Source organism: Falco cherrug, chromosome 1 (assembly GCF_023634085.1).
Source record: "Falco cherrug isolate bFalChe1 chromosome 1, bFalChe1.pri, whole genome shotgun sequence".
NCBI classification, from domain to species: domain Eukaryota; kingdom Metazoa; phylum Chordata; class Aves; order Falconiformes; family Falconidae; genus Falco; species Falco cherrug.
In genome coordinates this window covers 104,669,804-104,694,576 of record NC_073697.1, presented here as the reverse complement: position 1 = coordinate 104,694,576, position 24,773 = coordinate 104,669,804, and the positions used below count along the sequence as shown (strand labels likewise).

General features: G+C 48.3%; 1 protein-coding gene across 4 annotated transcripts in view; it reads left to right on the top strand.

The window, feature by feature from the left end:
- The window catches only part of SPNS2 (SPNS lysolipid transporter 2, sphingosine-1-phosphate), a 141,485-nt gene extending 120,343 nt beyond the window's left edge, over positions 1-21,142 (top strand). Inside the window, exons 12-13 of one of the 4 annotated variants that reach the window (XM_055728555.1) lie at positions 14,581-14,627; positions 16,486-21,142. In XM_055728555.1, coding sequence (XP_055584530.1) covers positions 14,581-14,623 — 43 coding nt within the window. In that variant the 3' untranslated portion in view covers positions 14,624-14,627; positions 16,486-21,142. Of the gene's footprint in view, positions 1-187; positions 961-3,694; positions 4,306-14,580; positions 14,628-16,485 lie in introns of those variants that run through there. The other 3 variants (XM_055728562.1, XM_055728542.1, XM_055728550.1) reach the window with 3 other exon arrangements.
- Positions 21,143-24,773: the final 3,631 nt, after the last annotated feature.

Here is a 24,773-nt window from a genome sequence, read left to right as displayed (position 1 = left end):
TGGTCAGTGTTGAGCCCACAGTCCCATCTCAGCCCCCTGTGCCCTGCTCACTGCCCCCAGTACACAAGAACAGCAGGCAAGAAGAAGGCCGTGCGTGGGGACATACGTGCTCAAGGGTTGCTGTAATAAAGATAGTCTTTCCCAGTCCCTTATTGCAGCTTGTAAAAAAAAAGCTACTGTTTTTCAGTAAAGAAACCAATTCGGACCACCTCACGGTTGGCAACTACAGTAATTCGGAAGACGCTTCCACATGACATACAAACTTCTGGGGTTAGTCTCTTTCTCATAATTGTCGAAAAATAAGAGTATCTATGTATAATCTCATGCTGAATATGTGGGTAGGTGACTAGGCTGGTGTTGGCTCTAAATTGCCTTTGCCTTTCTCCCAGTGGGAGAAGGGGAGACACGCAGAGGTACAACGCAGACAACAGGCTGTGGCGATTCTGCAGACAGAGCGACGTGTGTGCCTTGCAGTACCTCCAGGAGGAGGGCCCTGTCGCTAGACGTGGCACAACTCGAATGAAAATAAGGTGTTTGGAGGCTGGCATAAGTGCGTGAACAGTTTGGGTGGTACTTTCTGGCTCACGCCATCGTATCAGATGGATGCAAGAGGTTTGGAAGCGGTGGCACAGATGGTGCTGTAGCTGTAAGTGCCCTGTGAGTGCAGTTCCACTTTCCTTTTACTAACACGCCGCAAATACCAGAGAAGGGAAAGGTTTCCTGCCTCCTGGTGCCTTTGGATATATGCATTCTTCCTATGATGAGATCTTTAAGCATTGTGTTAAAAGCAGGACCTCATCGTGTGTCTTGTGAGGAGGTTAAGTCCTGCACAGTTGAACTTCAGCGTGGCTTTGGAGATGGGACATGACTGGTGTGTGCCCTGGTTTGTTATCTGCATGTAAGGCCTTTGAATTGCAAAAAGTGAAATCAGAGATTAGATGTTAGGAAGGACTTCCTAAGAGGAGGGGGGCAAAAAAAAAAAAAAAAAAAGAAAGTTAAATGCTACAGCAGATTATTTGGAGACATGGAAGCTGTCCTGTGTTTCTGAAGGCCTTCCTGGCTTGGTCCTGAGGAGGAAGATGGGAGCTGCTCTCTGGCTGCCTTCCAGTCCCATTTCTCTAACTGTGCACATAAGCTGCACTTGCAAGTCTAAATAGTGATCCCGTGGGGACATGGCCAGGTGAATGGAAGTTTCTAGGTGCTCAGGGTGGCTTTTTTTGCTGCGAGGAGCTGAAAGTTCCGTTTGGTGCCAGGGCAGTGATACATTGCAGCAGATAAAATGCTCCTCGTGTAGCCATAGCATTAGCCTTTCCCCAGGACCCTCCCCTTTTTCCAGGAGAACTTCGGTGTTTGTCTTCACTGTATTCCGAGGGGAGAGTGCTCACTCCACTTATAATTACGGTGGAGATACGTGATATTGCACCATGTGTGTTGCCAGCGTGCCATGACAGCATCTCAGGTGGTGAAGGAGGATTTCACTATTCAGGCACTGATGAATTCCAGGTCATTCCCATCTTTATCAGCATGTCTAACCCCAGCTGGGCAAGGCACTGTGGCGTGCCACTGGTATCACAGCTCCTGTGCAGTGCTGAAGGAAGAGGCCTTGCTCAGGAGGCACTGCAGGTCACTAACTGGTTGACTCTGCTTGGGTGCCAGCGCTGGTGTGTTCTACAGGTTTGGTTTAGTGCCCCAGAACATCAGCTTTTCATTAGTGTTACTGTGGGAGGGAGACCATATCCCACAGCTCTGCTTTTTCCTGCATAAAAGTGTTTATTTCTGTCTGTTGCCATCTAGTCTGAGCAGATTTGGTTGTACTTGGCTCATGTCCAAAGCATACCAGCTTCCCAGGCAGGCACTGGTCTGCTTTTCGAAGAAACATCTTCAGGCTTCAGTCCTGGTTTTGTTGGTCTTAGCATCCTTCCCTTACCTGGTCTGTCTGATTCACATTTGTTCATGAATTTTATATTATTCAGCCACGAATCTTTTGTGTTACAAACCGGCTCAGATACAGAAGGAGAGCAGTTGTCGTAAATAATGGTTGACAAAATAATTTCTCTCAAATGACTCCTAGTGCCGTATTTCTGGGATATGCCCACTCCCATGTTAAAAATACCCTGGCATCCTACAGTCAGATTCCTGGAGAGCGCAGCTTGATTCGAGTTTGACACGTTACTGAGCAGTAAGACAGTGTCTTTATGCCGTGTGCGTCGACTGCGTCCCGTCTGCCGCTAGCCCTACCAAGACTACGGGTTCAGTGGTCTCCTCGGAAGAAGCTGGAGACGGGGTGGGGGGGATTTGTTTGTTATTAACTACGTGCTTGCCTTGAGAGAAGAGACAACAGAGCGTTTTGCTATCAGAAGCTTAAAACTCCGTGCTGGATGCCAAATCCAACGTCCAGCTCCCACCTATGTGACCGGCCATCTGCGCTTGGCATTGCACACCTCTGGCAAGGACAGCTTTCTCCCTGGCCAGCCCTCCTGGCCATCCTACCTATTACTTGCTGAGTACAGGAGAATTGCTTTTTCAAGATGCCTTGATTTCCCTCTGCAGTCAGGCGTGCTGCTCAGACGACAGGACTTGGAAATGTGCTTTGCCAAAAGAAATCAATTAACCTGCAGGAATCACAAACGCTGGTGTCACACGCCAGAGATTAAAGCCATTCATCACCAGGAGGGTCAGGGCATGCGGGGCAGATGTCACAGACCTCTCTAATGAACTAATATGGCAGCGAAGAAGTGTAACGCTGCTCTCTGCAGCTCTGCCTATGGAACTTTACCTTTCCCTGCTTTAATTTCCATGCTTCTGTGAGAAGTAGTTCAGAGGTTTATTGCTAGGATTTTTTCATTTGTTTATTCCTTTGTGTAATGGTCTCTGGGCTTTGGCTTAGAGAGAACTTCTTCCAGGCAGGACAGAGTATCAGGATAGCAACCTCTCTTTCCTGTAAAGCTTCCTCCAGTTTCCACCACACTTCCTTTCAAAAACAGAATTTCCAGGCTTTCAGTGCCTCGTGACTTTTTTTATGCTACTTTTATCGTTGGCACAATTCCTGGCATATTTTGTAATTACCTTTTTAGCACAGGAATTCCAGTCAATAAGACTGCCCCTCTTACAAAGAAACTCGTGAGAAAAATTTCTTTATACAGCAATTCTTTTTCTTTTTAAATCACAATTCTTTTATAACTATTTTCATCCTGCTTCTGAAGTCTGACAGTTTAAAGAGGCTTTTAGTAAATTTAGGAGTAGCAGAGAACATGATACAATACATCACTGTAATATAATCCAATCATTTTTTTTTTGGGTGCGATTTTTATAACACAAATTTAATCCTACCCTTCCAAAGTGGTAAGAAGAGAAAATGGTTAAGAATGGTTTCTGCAAGAGCTCTTATGCACTAGTAATAATAAACACTTCTTTTTTAAACCACTCAACTACCAATCCTGCTGTGATTTCACTTGACTCTGTTGTTGTTCCTTTCCCGTTCTGTACTGCAGCGGAGGGTTAAAGCAGTCGTATTTTATTTCCAGACGTGACTGCACTCTGTACTGTGTTTCTCTTACCTGCTTAATGAAAATTTGTGAGACCCAAGCCGTACTTTGAGAGCCTCTGGAAGACGATACGTACACGTACAGTCTTGCCATGGCAGAGCCCTACAGAAAGGGAGCAGGAATCTGATAACCTTACTTTTATTCCCCAGCTCCATCACTGAGCCCTGTGCAGCCTCGGCAGCTATCAGCCAGCCAGCGGCTTTCAGAGGTCAGGAGCGCTTCAGGTACCGCACTCGTTGGAAGTAAAAGCTCAGCACTGCTGAGAATTGCATCTGTGGCCTGTCTGTGTCCTTTTCCTCGCTCATAATGCAGATAACTTGAAAAAAACAAAGCCTCACCCTAGGGAGCTGCAGAAGAAACGTCTGCATTGGTACTTATTAGAAGCAATGGCTTCACCAGTAATTAGAAAGAATGTGCTCTTCTTATTATGAAAAGGGAAGAAAGAAAAAAAAGTCCTTTCCCCAAGCTGTGACAACAGTTGGGTGCCAGGCCATATAAATCACTGTAATGTAATTAGCGTGTAACATGATTCTTTTCTGGGCAGCCAGCCTGAGTGTGAAGCATCTGGAGCTTTGCTGAGCACCGACGCTCGCGCTCTGCACGGGCACAGACCTGCAGGACCACCGATGCTCTGCAGCAGGCGCAGGGTGACCCCCCAGTGCTGTCTGCTACAGTGGCCACTCCCAGGCGTTGCTGAGGGAAAACCCAAACTCACCGAGATTTTTCCTGAAAAACTCCACCCTAGAGGATAGCCTACCCTTCAAAGGATTTTTAAATTTAATTTCATTTTTTTCTTTAATACCTAGTTTTATACCTGGCAGCATGAGATTTTCTTTTTCCCATATCTTTCCAGAGGTGCAGAGAGATGCTCTGGATGGGTATCCCAAGTTTTGTAATTGTTCAGTCCTGCTCTGCGTCCTGCAAGATATATGCTGGGTATTTTTGCTAAAGATACAGCAATGCAGATCAGGCAGCAGGATGCAACTGCAGTGTGTATCCCTGGTGCAGACGTGAACAGGAATAAATAGCTGCACTGCTGCAGCTGATCAGAACAGAAGAATTTAACTATTTAACTAGCCAGCACTCAGCACTTCAGAGAGTCCTGCAAGCCTAAAGGGTTCACCCATTTGTTTACATGACAAGAATCAGGTTATTTAAACAGCTCTAGTAGGTTTTTCTTCTCTCCTAAAATTAGATTTAAGCAGTTAATAAGAAAAAAATTTTACTCTTCACACCTTTGATCAGGTGTGGAAATTCTCGCTGAGTAGCAGTGCTGATTAACATTTCATTTTAAAAGTGGTGGGTACAAACGCTAGAAAGAAAATACCCATTACAGACTAGAGAGTGCAAGCCACAAAAAGAACAATCCCTAGTCCATGCACCTTTTCTGCTCTTAAACATGGCACATCTGCAAATTACATTACAGGAAAAATGAGAATAATCCATTTTCAGACTCTGTCTTCTGCCTCACATCAGGCTTATTTTTAGCCTTTGCTAGAACTAGATAAAAAATGATCTCCCAGTTCTCCTATTGCAGCAATTTGAAAGTGTCTGACCTTATTTTTGCTTTGCAGATTCTATTATGTGGGGCAGGGGAAGGACTCACAGAGTTGTCAACCTTCTTTTTCTCTGATTTTTCTGTTGCAGCAGTTAGAGACAGAAAGGACCCATCGGATGACCTCATGTTGTTGCCAGCAAAGGATATAGAGTCCCCTCCATTAATAGTGTCACAGGTATAAAGTGGCATGCTAGATGGATACAGAGCATGTTCCGTTCTGGTTGTTTGCATTACTAAAAAGAATATTTATTCTATGAAATATGTTAAGACATACTGCAAGGTGTTCTTTTTTAAAAGGGGCTGGACACCTACTTTAGAGAAGTGTCTCTGTGCTGCATTGAAGCAGAGTTTGGATTTCAGGGCCAGCAGGTGGATTTTAACAACTCCCCTAAAGGGATATTTGAGAAAGAGTTCGCTCACTGCTGATACTCAGCTATTTAGGGGGAGTAATGTGATTGCTTTGTTTGTTTTTTACTTTACAAAAGAACAATAATTAAACAGTTCCTATAGTGATAAAAGCTCACAATGCTTTTTTAGCCCAGATAAGATGTCCTTGGCCTTTGGAGGCATGTGAATTTACAGCACAAAACCCAGATTAGGATGCAGATCTATGGTGATGGAAGAAGAGAGGCAAGGAGTGCGTTTTGAATTATCCAAGAGTGGCATGATAAAGATGCATAGACTGCAGATGGAATAAGATTAAACTATTAGATGGTTTATATGGAATCAAAGAGTTGAGAATATAAAGGGAAGAGGAGGAGAAAATATAAGTAGTTCTAGTATTGGTGGGGAAAGCCTGCTTGTAGAGCTGGGGGGGGTCTCCCCTGTTTACTAGCTGTTTGTAACTCCATGAATAGAGCTAGCAAATAAAAGAATGTAACGGCTTGGGACTGGCTGAATTTTAAATGCTGGTTTGCTTCTTCAGTTGGGAGCTGCTGCTTTCGTGTAGATGGAAAATTCGGTCCCATATAGAAATAACACTGCTCTGTTGTTTTAGTCAACCTGAGGATTTCCTGCAGGTTTGGTAGGAAGATGTCAGAAGTCAGTTTGGTCGTTCACAGATATTTTGAGCTCAGTTGTGGTCCTTACACAAAACGCTCACGGCATTTGAAATATGCCATTCAAGTTAATTGTTGGCAGCAGGAGCTTTGCTTAAGTACAGTCAAAAGGATTCAGCCAGCTGGTGTTGGCATAGCTCGCGCTAACTGCGATCTGTGGAAGAGGCTGCAGACAGAACTTTGTGGTTCTCCAAACCCATCAATTCCCCACGTACACTGACCTTTTGAGGTTAATCTCCTGTGCCATGGAGAAGGGAAAACAATATTCCTAGACCGTTCCTAGCTGCTTAGGTTCTGTTCTACAGCAAGAACAGAACTTCTCCATGTGCCTGAAGTTACAGGAAGGCACAGCTGACTTGTCCAAGAAGAGCACCAGATCAAGAACTACTTGGAGTCTTAAGTGCTGTCTTGGCTACTGACTCTTCTGTGACCTTCCAGAAGTCAGATGCTGTCCCCAAAATGCTCATCAGCTGTAAAACGGGATTGAAAGCACTTGCCCACAAGGTACAAGGGGCACTGAAATCATATGCTTACAATGGATTCAGTATGTCAATTTGCGCTGTCATCGCAAAGGACAGTTCTTGGCATGGAGGGACTTTTACCATGCAGGAGGATATTTTAAACTCTTGCCAAGACAGTTTCTTTGCTATAGCTGCCCTGGCGCAGATACGAAATCTGATCAGATCCCACGCAGGTGACTGGAGCACTGAACAGAAGGCAGCCTTCCAAGCCAGAAACCCTTTTTGACACAAGGAAATAGAAAAAATCATGAAAAAAAATCAGCCCTGCTAGTGTGTTTCCTGAAGCCTGTCACAGCCGCAGAGCATCTTAGGAAGGTACTGACTATTATCAGTAGTAGGTGACCTCCTTGAGTGGAGAAATCTGCAAGGCAGATTTTCAGCAAGCTGGGACTTGTAGGTGTGTTATAGTTATTTACTTCTGATTGAGTCCTTTGCTTGAATGGCATCTTTTAGTGAAACGGGGACAAAATGGTTGGAGTATTACTTTCAGTGCCTCAACAAGGAGTGTCGTAAGGGCTTTGGCTTGGTCATTGCTAAAGTTGCTGCCAGACCGCTGCCACATGCCAGATGGGGCTTGCCCAGACTGTTACAGTGCAGCAAAACAGAAGGATGGTTCCATACCTGGTAGCTTAGAAGTTGGTGGAAAGAGCTGTATCCTGAGGCAGTTATTTTGGAGGGTAAGAAGTATGTTTCTAATCAAGTGGCATCAGGAAGTTCTACGGGATTTTTTGTTTAAAGGTTTAATTAGATCATATTTGCTTTTTATGTCATGCTTTATCCACTTTCCCATTCAATCATGGCAAAAAAAAAATAATTGAAGACCCTCCACTTCCCCTTTGCTCCATTATTTCAGTGGACACAAGAGTATGATGTTACCCACCTCTTCCATGGCACTAAAAATCCTGCCACGTGAATTGTGAGCCCATCAATATCTGGCAGAATTATACATCCAGGGATGGACTCAGGCACCAGGGTTTGAGGGCTTCAGAGACCCATGTCTTCATGAACTTCAGGAGTCTACATCAGTGTACCGATGCAGAGTGGTAAGGCAGACCGATCTCTGGAGTTTGTTTCCATCCAGGTCCTCGATACCCTAATGAGGGCTGTTACCCGCTCGCCTTCACATCTGCTCTGTTGCAGCTGCCCAGAAAAATAGAAGGAAAGGTTATTGATTTTTTTCTTTGTGCCAGTTTTCTCCTCTGTCAAGATCTGCGAAAGAGGAAAAATAGAAGCTGACCTATGTTTCTTCCTCTGGAGGCAAATATGCTCAGCACCTAGATTAAATGAACAGATACTAACATAGCCTGCACAGCTTTACGGGGCCGTACGAAATAGAGAAAAAAAAAAAGTGTATTTGCTGTACACGATTATCATATTCCATTTGCTAAACCCACTGACGTGCAGGAAGAAAAGGGGATCTAAGCCAATTCATTTCTTCAGCGCAGCTGGTGGAGCACCTGTCGTCACCAGCATGCAGCTCCCATCGGGCTGTCTCCACCAGAGCTGCTGCTCAGGACCCGCTGCTCCACCGCTGCTGCCTCCAGAGGGAAGGGCAGCTCTGTGCCAGGGGCTGGGGGATGCACACAACCCCGTCCTGCCTGAGCCTTGAAGTGCTTCAGATTTACACAAGCCCCAGGGTTCCTCCCTGGGTAGAAATGAGTGAGCACAAGCAGGCAGCAGAGCTAATTGAAGTAGTGGTTTCTTACTCCAATGCGAGCTACTTCTCTGCCTGATTCTTTGTTATTAGTGTTCCTATTCCTGTTGTAAACTGACCTCAAACAGAAACTGTTTTATTTCATCAAACAGACCCTGTTCTTGGGAGGCTGGATGAACCTGTCACGATGCATCAGGGAGCTCAGTGCATAGACTTATTTTTAGCTGTGCCAGTCCTGTCCCGGTACCACTCACTGGGAGCTTTCTAGGTTGATGTATTATTATTGCTTATGTTTCATGCATCTTCACTTCCAGTCAGTTTTTCAGCAGCAGCATAGTAGGAGCCTTTTAAATCAAAGCACCAAATTTCTGCAGTAAGGCAGTTATTCATGGGCGTCTTTGTCCCAAAGTTACTGAGTTCACTATCAAAATAGCTTCGGTTCAGTTCAAACAGGACGTGCTCTCTGGCAGCAATCCTCGATTTGGCTGGTTTTACACCCTGCTCAGAAGGCAACAGGTTTTGAACGAAGGTTTGATGTTCTGCAGCCAGTTTTTAGGGAGGAGATGGAGGCACCAGCGCACCTAGGAGTTTGTTCAGCATCCCGGGAGAAGTCTGTTGTGGAGCGGGGAAGCAAAGCCAGCCCCTTCCAACTGCAGGTGCAAACGGCAGCTGTGCTTAATTACCGGGGGACAGTAATGGCTAATGTACATTCTGCACCGCTTGATTAAAAACTCTGTATCATGAAAGGCAGAAAAGCTGCACACTGGAACTGGAGCCTCCAGCCTGCTGGTTGTGCTCCTCATAAAGCATCTGGCAAAACAGTGAGACATTGCTGGGACCAGTACGTTACACTCCCATGCGTGTAGGGAGCCAGGCTGAGAGAGGATGCTGCAAATAGGTAAGGCAGCTTCTGCGGTGAGCACAATAATAGGAGGAAGCAGAATAGCCATGGACTTCTTTGATTTGTTTCAGGGGCAGAAATCTTTGTGTGAGCTCAGTGCCGCACGTGTGACCCTGTGCGTTACTCGATAAAACCTGGTGCTTTTCATGGAGTTTGACCGATTCAAAGTCCTCAGGGTGACAAAATCCCAGTGAAATGCAGCTGTAAGTCCCCAGGTGGTGAAATACCGGTGAGACAAAGCAGGAGGGTCTGTGCAGAGCACGAATGAGGTGTGCCAAGGTACGAGGGGTGCTTGGATGTGTCTCTAAGGTGTTCCCTGTCCTGTGTTACTGCTTTGTATTGCTGGCAGGCCAGCTGCAGTAAGCGTTCCATCCCCTCGAAGCTGACTCTGTTGATGAGGGTGTTGACAGTATGCAGCCAGAGATGGAAAATATGAGCGGGACGGTCTGTAAACTTGTGTCCATTTCCCTCCTTTGTCTACTAAAATGTGAATTGTTTTGGCACTCGGCTTCAGCAAGGATTTCTTTAAAGCGATTGATCCCTGCAGTAACGCGGTGGTGGTTGAAGTGAGGCCAGTATGTGGAGCATACACCTTCCTGACATTTCGCCCTCTCTGAACCACGGCTGGTGAATGAGGAGGTGGCTACTGTGCAGAGAGAGTCTGTGCCGTAGTCCCCTCTGTCCTCCTCTGCCTTGCTGATCTCCTTTCTCCCTCCAGCTGCAACTACACGTGTCCTCTTGCGTCAGGGAGGCCACCGTGACAGCGTTACTTCTACCCGAGGATTTTAACTTACCTGATGGACCGGTGGTCGGGTGCATTTGGAGATCAAGAAACCCAGTGTGGAAGGCTGCCCCAGCTCTCCCACGCCCTATTTTGTCGGTTATCTGCAGGAACAGCGATAGCAGCAGCATGAGCTGACCTCGAGTGCAAGTGGCTTCCTGTGTTCATTTATCAGTCCATAAAATTCACTTTTACATTTAAAGTCATACAGGTGTGGAGCTGCAGATGATGATCCATAGCCTCTGTTCTTGCATAGGTTCAGACAGCAACGTTAGGTCTGAATGCTGCTGATGCATTTCAGCAACAGGATTTGCAGAACGCCACACCTGGCTGGGCTGCAAGTCATCACTGGTAACGCAGGTGGAGTGTGTCATTGGCTCTAATCCTTCCATGCCAAGAAAACCCACCCCTTTAACTAGCTGTATTTGAAAAAGAAATTTGTTTTTTGTAGATGTAGGGCCATAAAGTCTCATTACCTTTCAGGGATGTCTGTCCATGTAAACATTGCATCACCCAAGTTTTCTCATTTTGGTGTGTTCACAAAGCCTTTTGGAGAGGTTTTACCCCCGCCCCCCCCCCCAGCAACATCTGAGGAGGTTCAGAAGGCTGGTACCCCTTCCTAAAGCGCTGCTTCAAGCAGCACGTTGTAGCATGTTGCACGGTGCTTCAGAAACACAGAATTCTCTCCAGTGAAATAAAAGGAAGAAGGATCCTTGATCACAGGCAAGAGCTGCTGCTGAGGCCAGTGATCTAGCTGCCCCTGTAGCCCCAATACTCATCTGCTGAACGAGCTCCTGCTAGTCAAAAAATGAGTTATTTGCAGGCTAGAAGGACCCCACCGAAGCATTTTATTGTTGGTTGTGAAAGTTAAGTGATGTTAAGTACAGCAGGCTATAAAAATTAGGATGTTATTTCCTAATGTGCTTCTTGGTTACAAAAGCCAGAGCCTGACTTGCTTAGATAGCAAGAATGCAGGGCTTTCGGAAAGCTGTAGGATACTGAAATATGTGTGTTGTTCAAGTTCTGTATGAAACTTAACATTAAATGGTGTTGGCAGCATTCACAAAAGCTTTATGTAACCGCAGCCTTTCTCTTGGAGTCTTGCACATGATGGTGCTGCACGTACCGAAGTGTGTGCTCCTTCTTGCTGTCCTGTTACTTGCTGGAGTTTGAGCTCATGAACAGAGCTGACACATTCATGGAGCTCAAACGTTTAGTAGCCTATATGTTACGGCAAGTCAGTGGGACGTATATCCCGCCACTGCTTCTCACAGCTTCACCTGAAATTGCTGGAGCAGATGGAGCTGCAGGTGAGGAGGGAGATCTGGGTTTTATTCTTGCTGGCACAGGGTGGAGCAGAGCACTCCTGGATTGGATGTGGGCAGCAAAAAACTCTTTTTTTTTTCAGTGGCCACGCAGGGCTCAGACTGTGCCAGGAACTGCACAGCAGCGCTGGCTGTCCTACAGGTTGTAACCTCCACGATCTGTTGGCTTGGTGGCCAGCTGGACTGAAGGGGACACAGTGTTTGGAGAACATCTCTGCACAGTTCCTGAGATGAGTAGAGTATAGCTGACCTGTAAAAAATCCTGGCCACTCACCTGTTGTCTTAATTTCATCGTCTTTTTCTTATGCAGTACTCTAACCGGCGGAGGTGCTGTGAGATTAGATCCATTTTACATAGTATAAATATTTAACAGCTCTAGAGCATGTAGTTTAATATTAAACAGACAGTCTTATAAATACTTTAGAATTATAGATCCTGTCACACTACATGGAATCGGTTTGATAGGATCTAGGAGAAATATTTAGGTTTGACAGGAGAGGAAATGATGGGGTTAGAAGGAGTCAGCCACATTTTTAACTGCTGGAGGAGCCCGTAAAAAACAACAAAAAAAAGTTGTACGGCTTCTGTTCTTGAAAGGCAATTTGGGTAAGTTTCCTCCCCCTCAGGAAACAAGAGACTGGTTCCCACCCCGCTCTCTTCAAGGAAAGAAAACATTCACAATCTTGAAAAAACACTGCAAAGAAAATAGAACAATTTAGGATCCAGTGTTTACCCAGCAGATACCACCAAATCGGAAGCGACAATCTATTCAGTGTGGGATTATCGTTATTAGAGAGGCGAGTGGGACCGAAACAGGGATTTAGATGCTCTTGAGCCTTGTGAGCTTAAGTCCATGTACTACATTTTAACCACCTAAGAGAATCTAAAATTTATTATTAGTGGTTTTGCTTGGAAAAAAAACCCTGATAAAAAATTCACAGCTGACCTGCTGCCACCTGTAAGCTGTGCCCCCTGCAACCAGGCTGTGCCTACGTCAGCGCCCACCGTCTCCAACAGCTTCAGGGAGAAGCTGCAGGGAGTTTGCACAGTCCCAAACCCGGGGCGGGGGGCTGTTTCAGCCCCCTCCTCTGCCCGCTGGCTTCCTCTGTGAGCCCTGAAAGCCACTTCTCGTCCCAGCGGCTTCTCAAGGCACGTGGGTCTAATGTCCTGTGAAATCTTGTAAATGCATCTCAGGATTAGCCCTTCCAGGCCTCCGTTCCCATCTGCAAAACAGATAAAGCCAAGTGGGGAGAAATGTGTTAAAATGCAAAGACCGAGTAAGTCTCATGACTGGGGGGGGACAACATACGTACTGATGTGGGAGGTACCTGTTACCGTGGAGGGGGCTGAACTCTAAGTGACACAGGAGGGACAGTTGTGTGTGTATTCCCAGTTCATCCGTCAGCAGTGTAGGTGGCCTCCCTGTGCTAAAGAGAAACTAACGGCAAAACGAACTTTTTTTCGTGTAAATGTGTATGTAAAAATGTGGCATGAGTTACATGTTAAGGGACTTGACTTTCAAACGTTACAGCATATTCGAACATCTGGAGGTCTGGTATCCTGTGATGGTTTCCTAACCTATCAGTTTGCTTCCTACCGAGGTTGCCTGTGGTGGTACAGGGCGGTGTGTTTTCTCTCCCCACTGGATTCTGACTGTTAAAGCACACCGCCACATCCGACACAATGTCATGACCAAAGCAGTGGGGTTACCGAGAATGACAGTTCTACAAAGAAACTTTCCAGCAGCTCCTGCATCAAAAATATTTCAGTTTATAGCCTGAAAAGGTCCAGAGGCTTCTGTGCATCTCGGAGACAAATCTCCTGCGAGGCTGGTGTGAGGTTAAGAGCTGTAGGTTGAACTGGGCCGCTTTCTGATGCAGAGATTTCTCGCAAGGTGTCCCCTAGCCACTGGTGAATTTTTATCCTGGAACACGTTGAATCCAGCATCATACCTTTTCAGCAAAAAAGTTTGTCCCGCGTGGGGTATGAGGTCTGGGGAAAAGCCACAGGTGACTTTTAATGAAGCAACATTTTCCGAAGGAAAATGATGTTTCACTGAGAAGTTCTTACCTGGTGGGACCTCAGGCCGTGATGGTTTCTGTCCTCTCCCCTGTAAACCTGCCCAAGTTTTTCGCTGAATCGGAAAGTAGCTGTGCTTTTGCATGTGATGGCAACCCGTGCCATCTTTTGAGGTATAAAAGGCTACTGTTTATTTGTTATTTGAAGTTAGCACAGCCGAAAGACTCCTCCTTTGTGACTCAGATTTATCCTCTTGTTGGCCAAGTGCACTTGGGTGAAAGCAGCCCAGCATGGCAGTGTCAGGCCAGGTCCCTGGGTGAGGGGTGGGGGTGGGGTTTCCAGCGTATTGCAAGGACCTAGGAGCTCCCAGTGAGGTCAGTGAGCATCCAAGATAGAAAATAAGTCCCCAAGGTCTTACTTGTCCTTCTTACGGCCCAGACAGGGGCCTGGCTGTGCTTAGCGCCGTCTCAGGAGTGTGTCCGTGTCCCCAAGTCACCACAGCCCAGGAAGGCACAGCGGCGTCAGGGAGAGGCGAGGTGACCTGCTGCGGCCCACGAGGAGGGCTGAACGCGCAGGGCATGTAGTGCCCTGAGGAGGAGCAGGTCTAAGGCACGAACTTTGTAAAACCTGTTGCTGCCTTTTGCCCGGGTACCCCGCCGAGCAAACTGGTGCTGTTCCCCTCGGCGGCCGGCGGTGCAGGGCAGCACCTTGCCGAGACCAGCTCCTGCCTGGTACCACCACAGTCTCCATCCATCCCTCGGGAGCAGCTGTCTACAACAGCAGCAGGTCTTCAGGAGCTGAGAACTGAAAGACAGCTCCTTTTTACTTAATTTAATTTTTATCAGTGGTGACTGTTTACATTTATGCTGTCAGACTGAAGGACACCATCCAACAGCCACTGTATAAACAACCTCGTTACTGGCTTCGGGAAACAATTGCTGTGCCTGGATGCATTTGGGACCTTCCCAAATCCTTGTCAATTAGTGTCAGCAACGTTACTTGGCATGTTCCAGCTATCATTGTCAGAATCGCTATCAGGCACCGCTGTGTGAAAGGGTTTCAGCTTTACGCTCCTGTGCAGGACAGTTATTACTGTCCTAGCTCTTTAGAAATTGTTAAGCGACAGGAACCTGGATTTAATAGGCTGCTATGTTTTTAGGAGCCTGTTTCTTTGCTAATTGCAGCTTTCACATGTCACTTTTGTTTTTCCTTCACCAGGGTCAGTCAACTCGTGATGCCACCAGCCTCTGTGAAAGTCTGAGATGGTAAGTGACCCACACAGCAACTGGTTTTAAGCTACCCACGTGCTCCAGAACCCCTGTCAACCGATTTCTTTCCTTATAAATTGGAAAGTTAGCCTCAGACAGCCATGGCTCACACCTCTGCTACCCTTAACCCAAATCGGAATCAGAACAGGGAAACCAGGGGTCAGCTCAAGTGTCCTTTGTTGTAGCAAGTTGCTTCCAGAAACCTGGTGCTCCCTTCTTGGAGCAGATAAGACCATTCTGCTCCAGTCGACTTGACCAGCAGCAGGTGTGGTTGTCTGAGGCCAGAAATTAGAACGTATCTGGCGTTCATAAAACCTCCTGCTGCATTGCTCCTGGTCCAATGTCGGCTCGCTATCAAATGACCGCTCCTAGCATATTCCGACTTTTCTGCAGAAAAATATTTTCTGGCAGCACGTGAACTTGCACGTTGTTGCTAGGACTGTCCCCCGCTGTGACCCTGGATCCAGGGTGACAGAGCTGAGACCTCGGCAGTGAGCCAGAGGGAGAGTCCCCCTCCTGCTGCCCTTTCTTCTCCCTTGTGTTCGTGCTATTCTTATCACTCACCAACAGTCACAGCGCCGCCGCTCAGAGCTGCTACAATTGATAAACACTTCCCAGCATTTTACCGTAGCCAAAATTAATTAAAGCAAGTTTTTGAAGAGGAGATTTCTTTCCCATAAATTAAATGCATTGAAAGCCTAATCATAAAATCAGAATTCAATAACACACTTAAGAACGGCCTTTTGGGGGGAAGGATTTAATGCAATCTCTAGTACAGCAGATGGGTTATTTCCACAGAGGGGAGTGTATTCTGCTGTAAACTAAGGCTAGGATAGGCCTGCCTGTACCTTGTAGTCTCTGGGCTGGACATGTACTCACACATTATTTATCAGTAGCTTTTAGATAAAGGGTGGGTTTTAAAAAACAAACAAAAAAAAGCCTCAAAAGATCTGGGAGGAACTATTTGGTGGTGTTGCTGATGCTGAGACTCGCCTTATAAAAGACTGGGTCTTATAAAAGACACTTGGGTCCTGTCCACACCCAGGTTTTTCGTTGTACTTTCTTCTCTTTTGGTCCAGTTGTACACAGGTTGAGGGAATTGATCTGTAGCTCAGCAGTCAGGGATTTTTAAGGTCAGGGGCAATTTCCTGCGTAAGGTGGAGCGCAGACCCTCCCACAGAAATCCTGCGGTGAGAGAACTGGTTGTTAGCCTCTCCACTTCATCTAGGCAAGCTGCTGGCCGCTTGGATGTGCCACAGCGTACACAAGGGGTACCTCGCCGGTCAATAGATGTGCTGAGACCGCTCTTTAAAGCAAGGGGGTCCCACCACGTGCTGGGGGAAAGCCAGTGTCCGCTCTGCCTCAGCAGCAGCGAGGCTGCCAGCTGGGCTCTCCAAAGGACAGCAGTTTTGAAAATGACAATTTAAGGCAAGAGGAGGGCCCTGGGTTTTTTTTAGTTAATTGATGGGGTTAAAAACAGTCCAGCAAAAATTAACCATTACCTGCTGAGCTGTTTCAGATCACATCACCAAAAGCTGTATCTACACAACTGACATAGACAAGACGTGGGTGATGCCCTTGAATGCTACGGACAAGAGTCTGAACCTGCTGCTGGTTCAGTCCTCGAGCAGGCTGTGCCTGGATCTCGGTGCATTCCTATTTCCCATCCCAAAAGACTACAGTCCATCCCAAAGTGTTGTCTCCACGCTGGTCACGCTTTGCTAGCCGCCAGCTTGCATGGAGGCAAGGGCTCTCTTCGCTGGCCTCTGCCACAAAGCTGGGGCGCGTGAGTTCACGATTACCGATCCATTCCCGTGACTACCCCATTAACCACCACCTTCTCCCTTGTTTGCAGCTGCCAGTGAAGGAAACAAGTGAACTCCTGCTCCCACCACCATCACAACAATCTCAAGCTCAAAGCCCTTCCGTACTGGAAACCGGTGGATCCTTCAGCTCCACAGCACCCTGGCAGGGTTATCCAGCACCAAATCAATCGCACCGCTCCAGCCTGCGGGGCCAGGCACTCGGAGGTGAGCAGGGCAGCCTGGAACACAAGAACTTTTTAAGCATAAGGACGTTCACAGGTTCCTCTGACCATTGGAAGCAACTGTCCACTGGACCCAAAATGTGCTACCCAAGTGAGTGACTGTAGATTCTGTATATGGTTTTAGTTGTAGCCAACAAAGTCCGCATTGTTTATAGGGCAACTTACGTCCTATTGAATGCTGCTGTTCTGTCAGCACTCCCAGAGACTGCACTAGGTTGGGGACTTATCCTGTACATCACCTTTTCTTTAACACTGAAGGCTTAATTCAGATTATTATTTTTTATTTAAATATGTCATAAGATGCTTTATCTCTGCCGAAGACATTAGATGACAGATATATATATATATATTTAGATAAACAGTTTTTATTTAAACATTTAAAATGTGGAGCTGCCTGTGCAACCATACCAGACATGAGCAATGTCTACAGCTCTCCTCATCTCGGTGCCCTGGGATCAGGCCCTGCAAGGGCACCATAGGAAGACTGCCAGAGGGTGACTTACCCGTCACCTGAGGCTGAGCAACGGGACAGAGGAGAGAGTTTCGCTGCACTGGGTATGCTGGTGGTTGTTACAGAAAGGCCCAGAAGAACTTTGGGCAGAAATACCTAGGGGCTCTAGAGTCTGCTTGATAGGCTAAATTCAGCCTTGCCTAGGAGGTTCACAGGTTTTTAAAATACCAAAATCCAGCTGGCTGAGTTGCTTTACCTAGGGCCTGGTAGTGCAATACTGCTGTGCCAGTGACATCGTGCTTTGTTTACATGCATATCGCATCACGTGTATCGTCAATGCTAATTCTCCCTGTCAGTATTCTCAAAGCAGGTGGCTGATACTCTACCGTAGCGGTTTCCTTTGGAGCGATGTTTAGGTTAATGCATGCCCAACCCCATGCACAGTCCCGGGGCTGCTCTTACCAGGGTGTCACGTTTACCTTTATGAAGATGCATCTGAGATCTTTAATATACAAGGCCAGCGTCTGACCTGTGTTGGTCTCAAATGCAGAAGCACGTGTCTGCAAAGCAGTCAGGGCGCTGTTTCGCTGAGTCTTGCTTCCTGCGCTTTGCCTCTACACGCCGGATTTACGCTAGGTCAGGTTGATGGTGCAACAGCGTGGGGAAGGCAGGTCCTGGAGAAGGAGTCAGGCTTCCAGAGAAAGAGCGTTGGTTCCGTGAACTCCTCACTCCCTTTTTTTCTGTTTAGGCGTCTCCCGCAAGTTTAGATCCCCCCCTCCAGCTTAGCACACATCTCAAGCGGGTGAATGCCCCTCACCCTTGTGCTCATGTTTAACAAGTGGCTGCAGTTGGGCTGCAAATAGGACTAAATAAGCAAAGGAAAAGCCAGACGGGGACTGGATGTGAGTTAAGTCTGGAAACTGGCTGTCCCGACCGCGGTGTAAGTTTGCTCAGACACGGGAAGGTACCGTTAGCAAATCTGGGGTTTCTCTGCCGTTCACTTCCAGGATGTGCTAGGACCTAGAGAACAGCATTGTAGTAGAGATGCTCAGTAACTCCAGGTACCAGCAAACCGGTTACTACTCACTGCACAGCCAGTCTCTGCCCAGGTAGAGGGGTTCTGAGGGTGACTCCTGTAACAACGTGAGCCTTTCCTCCTCGTCAGACTCCACAGGACTCTTCTGCAAAGGTTGCTCTGTCACCCAGAATCCCTTAACAATAGCTTTAAGATTTGGCTAAACAACCAGAGCCAGAAATTTTCCTCGAGTGCCTGGGCATCCTCTGGAGAACAGCAAGTGGGTGCTAGAAATAATAAAGCAAAGCAAATCCAAAACAATGCTTCATTTCCCACCTCGTGCCACTATTTACATTTGTAGGGGAAATACCGCCTCTGTAGTCTAGGAGCCAAACACTTGGCTTTAAAGGCACATGAATTTCTGATTCCCATTAAGAAATTCCTTGTTATGTTAAGCTGTTTAAAAAGAAACAAAAAGCAACCTAACAATCAGTCATTTCATCTTGGAGACCAAAGAAGATTAGCCACGCTTCCTAAATTCCTTTTCCGATAGGCTCTCTCAGTTGTAGCATTTACCGTTAACAACATGAAGCATTCCTGCTGAAGTCCGGAGATTAGGAATTGTCCTTAAACTTAATTCTCAGGAGTCAAAAATGAAAAGGGAACTGCAGTGTTTTGTGATTTCACTAGCTCTCCTCGTTCGTGACAAGCCCCCACCCCGGTTAGAGAAGCACAGCGCTGCTGCAGGAGGCCAGCTTTACCTCCTGTGCGTGTGAAGGAGGTTGCGGTGGCTTTTTTCAACAAGGAAAGAGGGAAGGGAGCAAGCAAGGGAGTTAGAAGCGAGTCCTACCTGCAGCAGTTCCACGCCAAGGGATCCCTGAGTCCCTGCTCCCACATGTTCCCGGCTAAGAGAAGGAAGCCAAAGCAGCAGCTATGACAGCTCAGAGATGAACAGAATGGAAACTCAGCCTTTCCACCTCCTGCGGACGCTGCTGCTCCTTTACACGTTGATGACCCATAGTCAAACGGCCAGAAGCCAAAGGGCTGCATTTCTTGTTGAGCGTTTCTTGGTTTAGCTGTGAGGAATTGTTCAGTTAGTGCTCTATAAAGGTATTTCATCTATTAGAGGGAAGCCAGCTCGCTTAGATCGAGGGTCCATAGATTAAGGCAATAAGAGATCCATCCAGTCTGGACATGAAATGTACGTATTACCAAACAAACTGGATCTATGTTGCCATGTAAACCCCTTCCCCGGACTTGAAGGCACTGTTCCTTGTCCCAGGACATCGGGCCATTTCTGCCGGTGATGATGTGGGGAAAGCCACCGCCTAACCTCAGTTTCTGTATGTGCCAAGCTGAGATACTCGCTGTATAAACGAGCGACGTCATGTTTCTGTACTCTAGTAGAGGCCAGAACTTCTGTATTGTTAAAACAAGACTTACAGTGTTGTGTTGTACTGGTGCTGAGCTCCGGGCTTAGCCAGCGATACTGTGTGGGTTTCCCCTGTGATTCCATTTTGCGTGGGTATGGATGTCCCAGCCCTGGAAGCTGTTCGCTGTTGACCTTGTGGAGCAGTTTAGGAGCAGTGGAACAATGTTTGCTACACACACGGGAAGTATTTCTGGAATGAGAATGGAAATCTAGACTGAATGCACATTACTTGTATCCAAGCTGGTAAGAACCCTCGTTAAAACTAGTATTTCTGGTTTTATAAAGAAAGGCTTTTAATAGGAAAAGAGAATTAGTTTCTGATGAGGTAGCTATGTATTTTAGTATCCATCACATCAAATGAAGCAAGATTTCAGCCTGTCACTTAAATAAGTAGTTGTTCAAGACATCAACATCGTGTCTGTGGTTCTAAACTTCACCACAAAATTAAATAGGCCCAATAAGGACAGAAATACCTGTAAAGCCACCGATCTCTTGCACGCAAAATCACTTCATGTGAATGTCTGAAAATCAGAGTACACAAACAGGAGCCCCTGAATGCATTTGAGAACATATGGGACAATACTACCAAAAAGGCGGCGAGCACTACGCACACCCCCACCCCAGCACAGGCACGTCTCCTCAGGACAGGCTGCCAAGCGAGGGGAAAGGTCTCCAGGTTATCGGCTGGTGCTGCTGTGTCTTGCCCCCGCTCCCTGGTACCTGCTGCCTCCCCCTGTTCCTTTGGGCTGCGACTGGTCCTTCCCCAGTGCTCTGCCCCGGTTCCCCACCTCTGCCCGAGGGCCGAAGGTCTCCCATGGCCGAGGGCCTCCCATGGTTTGCTGCAAGGCGCAGGCTCCGTCCCCTCTCCCCGCACTTTGCTGCATTCATCAGGGTCTGCACAGGGTGTCCGGAGCGCGCCAGGGAGGGTCCAGGACGCCCTCAGTTAATCGTGAGGGCTCTCTTCCACTCCACTCCATAAACAGTCTGGTTTTTTAAAGCCACCATGAACTCCCTCCACAGATAAACTGCATTTCCACCCATGCAGCCACTACAGAAGCAATTAGGTGACTTGTACACAGCGAGGGAAACAGAGGTAATGGGAACTGCACAGAGAGGCAAGACGGTGACCCAAAGGCAGCAAACTGCCAGCCCAAGTAACTACAACACCTCCTGCTGCCGCCGCTCACGGAGTGACCCCAAGAGCCTCTCCCCCTTCACAGAGTAGCTAAGAGTCACCTCAGGGTGACTGAACCCCGTAAATGAATGGCTGTACTCTGGAAAGCAGAATTCCTCTGTGCACCCTCTGTCCTAATTGTCTGTTTTCTTTTCCATCTGCTTTATTGTTTGGTAAACCAGCACTTACAATCACTTTTACTATGTGATGTACGGGAGTATTAGTATATTTTCTTGTTATACAAGGGAGGAGTATAAAATAGTTTTCTGATTTCTTTCAGAAGCAAATGACTATTTTATTTTTTAAGAGCAATTGATTGTGAATCTCAGAGTATAAAAAAAAAAGATAAATAAGCCAAATATATACCTTTATGTAAATTAAGAAATAAAAGTATTTAAAGCATACCTCCTGGCTCCCTTTCTTGTGTCACACCCCGTGCTCTGCTTGCACGCTCCTGGGGCTGCTGGCTGCAGGGCTGGTCCCTGGGACAAGGCTCCCTGAGCTCCACCAGCCACACAGCTCCTACCGGGAGCACTTTGATGTAGAGAGCGATGAACCCACCTGGACACCAGCCTGCCTGCAGCTTGTTCAAAAAGTAACACCGCGAGCAGGGAAGGGCAGAGGGGTGGTGGGTGACAGCCTCCTTTTCCCCCTGGAGTTGGCTGCCTGGATCCAGGCCAGGATCAGAGCAGGGAGGAAGGAACTGGTGGCGGGCACAGAGGCACGGTCCTGCTCCATCGCCTTCCAGGCCCCTCACTGCACAGCAGCAACGCCTGTCAGAGCTACAAGACCTGGCTGATCTGACTGATGGAAACGGCTAACGCAGTGGTAGCGGCGGGCTGGGCGCACAGGAAGCATGCCAGGAAATTCATCCCCAAGTGGCAGCCATGGCAGGCACCAAGGATCCTGCACCAGCTGTGCCTGCCGGCTTCACGGGATGCTTCGCATCCTGCTCGTGGCCAGAAGGAGCGAAGGGGCTGTTCCTGCTGCTCCGGCAGCACTGCGGCCCACCTGCTCTCCTGCCTTGGTCTGCGGTGGCAGCACAGACAAGGTCTGAGTCGCCCCTTACCAGCTGTGGAAGAGCCCTCTCCTGCAGTGACCTGCAGCATCTGCTGTCAGTGTTCTTTTCCTTCAGCGCCGCAAAAGTGTCCCAGCCAGGACACCCCTGCCAGCAAAGCATTTGTCACTTCAACAATAAACCCTGATCGATTCTAGTAGTGCATCTCAGGGCTTTCAGCTTAAGTGTACTGTGTAAATGACTCAATTAAGCATAATTTTGAAAATTCTGATGTTCCAGCAGCTAAGCTTTGAAGCTCAGCAGCTTTAGCTTCCATCAACCAACAACTGCTAATGTGACTGTACTGTTCACTTTTTTTAAAAAAAAAAATAATCATGGACATACACATGCATGTGTGCGCACACACACTCCCCTCGCTCTTCCAGCCTCCCCCCGCAGCCGTCCCTTTCCGTAACCCCCCCCCACACACACGCTGCTTCTGCAGAGCTGTCCCCGAGGCCCTCTGCACGGGCTTGCACAGCGTGACTACACTGACCACCTCCAGCACGTGCTGACAGCCGAGCTGCGCGTCACCTTGGGAAGCCCGAGCTGGCTTGTCCAAGCCGATGCCATTTATGCCCTGGGTGTCCTGGCCCGACTGCTGGTGCCTTCACCACGGCTGTACAAAGAGGTCCTGAGTCCCGCTCCAGATCAGCTCCCAACATGCTGTAACCACCTCCTAGTGTCCCTGGCAAAATCTCTGTATGACACATAGTATATTACATCAAAACTAAAACACTGAAGCGTTAGCATTTGAAGGAAGCTTAAAAGGACACGACGTTTATCTCGCTAGAAGTCGGGTCAGCCGTCTCTGTGGTTAGATGCGATGACCAACAGATGCAAGCCAGGAGGAAATCCCTGCAGCCAGGCTTCCCGCTGCCGAGAAGGGCCAGAAAGCGAACCCGCTTGCTGGGTGCCGGGGCAGAGGTTCCATGTGGCCGGCCAGCTGGGACACCCAGCAGAGCACAGCCAGGCTGTTGGGAGAGCCACTGCCCCAATCCAAACCAGCACCGAGCGACTGGGAGAGTCCTGCCACCCCCAGAGCACGCGCTGCTGGCCGCCTGCTGAACAGTGAACCTGCTGCCTCCTCTAGTCTCACGGCACAAAGCAGAACGCTACAATCTGTGTTAACGCCCCAGGTTGAGGGCTTCTGATTCTATGGAATTACTCCTTTAAGAGACAGCAGGGAAATGTTGCCGTTGAGCCCTGCTTCCACTACAATCTGGGGAGGACAGGTTCTCCTTTACCTGAGAGAGGGAGAAAAATAAAACCACAGCTCACCGTTCTGCAGGCTGGACTCACGTGAAGTGCTTCTGAAGACCAGGCATATGTCTTGCCTTGCCTGTCTTTTAGGTGTCTCTCCGGTATGTCTTGAGTCTGTCCCAGGCTGTATTTTACACAAGTCTGGAACAGCTGGAAGTAAACTTGGGACTCATGGCAGCAAAAGCAACTCAGGGGAAAAAAAAATAGCTTTGGTTTTGTTGTCCCACACTTCAAAGTAAAAGCTATTGCAGCTACTTTCCTCTGGAAGAGGAGCGGCTGCTGGCGAGGTGATCACGGCTACTATGTGCCCCTTAGCATCGATGCTCCGAAGCATATTGGCCACCCGTGACACGTCTGTGCCAGTGCCCTGCACTGCTGTGTGACACCCCCCACACTGGCACTACAACCCCGGGCTTCTCCTGCATCAGCAAGGCCCCACGGCTACAGGGCAGGTAATTCCCCGGCAGCCCCGCTAGCCCAGCGACTGTTCACCTTGACCCTGCAGGGCCTCCTGCCGTGGCAGAGGTTCGAAAGCCGCAGACAGATCAAGTCGGATCAAGACTGATCTCATCTGCAAGGATGAGATTCAGAGGGAGGACAGAGACCTGATCACGGCTGTTCCAGCACAGGCTTAGCTTAGGACAGGTAGATCTGTAATCTCTTTTTTTTTTTTTACTGCCCAGCTTCACCTGACTGTGACACGCAGCCGCACTGCCCAGCGCCGTGTTGTCCCAGCCTTTACGCCCTGTCCCCATCCTCCGCTAGCGATGCAGCACCGACTGTGCTGCCAGTCACAGGCAGAACACCCCTCGCAAGCAAACCCTCGCGCCTTCGGTTAAAACAGCCTGCGCACAAGAAGCAGGCACCGGGCTGGGGGAGGCGGTTCAGCCCTGCTGCTGCCCGGCCTCCCAGCCCCCAGCACTGCAGCCCAGAGGAGCTGCCCTCTGCTCAGTGCCCCAGGGCCCGCGGCTGTTTTCTTGGTTCAGAAGAACCCTGGAGCTCTTATCACCGCTGAAGAGCCTCAGAGCCCAGGATGGCCGAAAAGAAAAGGCTTCATTAAAATCAAAGCATCCTCTTATCCCCTAAAGCCCTAAAGGTCCAGCAACAGACAGGACATGAAAAAAAGGAAAACTGAACCTTTGCGATTGTTAAAAGGCACAAGTGCGTGCCGGTGAAACACGATTTGACTTGGTGGATTAGTGACCGTGTTCTATAAACCCTGCATCAAAGCCAGCCTAATGTCGGGTAATTTAATTGGCGAAGGAGTTGTTACCACAGCACAACTCGCATAATGCCTCACAGCTCTCCTGTTCCTTCTCCCCTCCTGCGGGTGCTGGAGGCTCCACACACACCCGAGCTCGGCAGCCTCCCCCCCGGCAAGGTCCGTCAGCCTCTGCTCTGCTGGCACCACCCAGCTGCCATCTTTCTGTCAGAAACAAGAGCTGGCACGGCCTGGGCCTCGCGCTTTGCCTCTTCCCTGGTCTCTGCCCCAAATGACAAAATGATCAGTGACAAACTGATCCACACGAACTCTTCACCTCTGTGACCCTGGCGGATATCCCAAGTGGCTCAGCTAGCCTCCGTGGCCCCAGCTCACGCGGGCAAGGACTCACCCAGCAGCAGTGGCCACAGCAGGCCCGTGGTGGCTCTGGGGTGCCAGGCGGATGGGCTCTCTGCAGCCAGGTGAAGGTCCCCTCCCCTTGC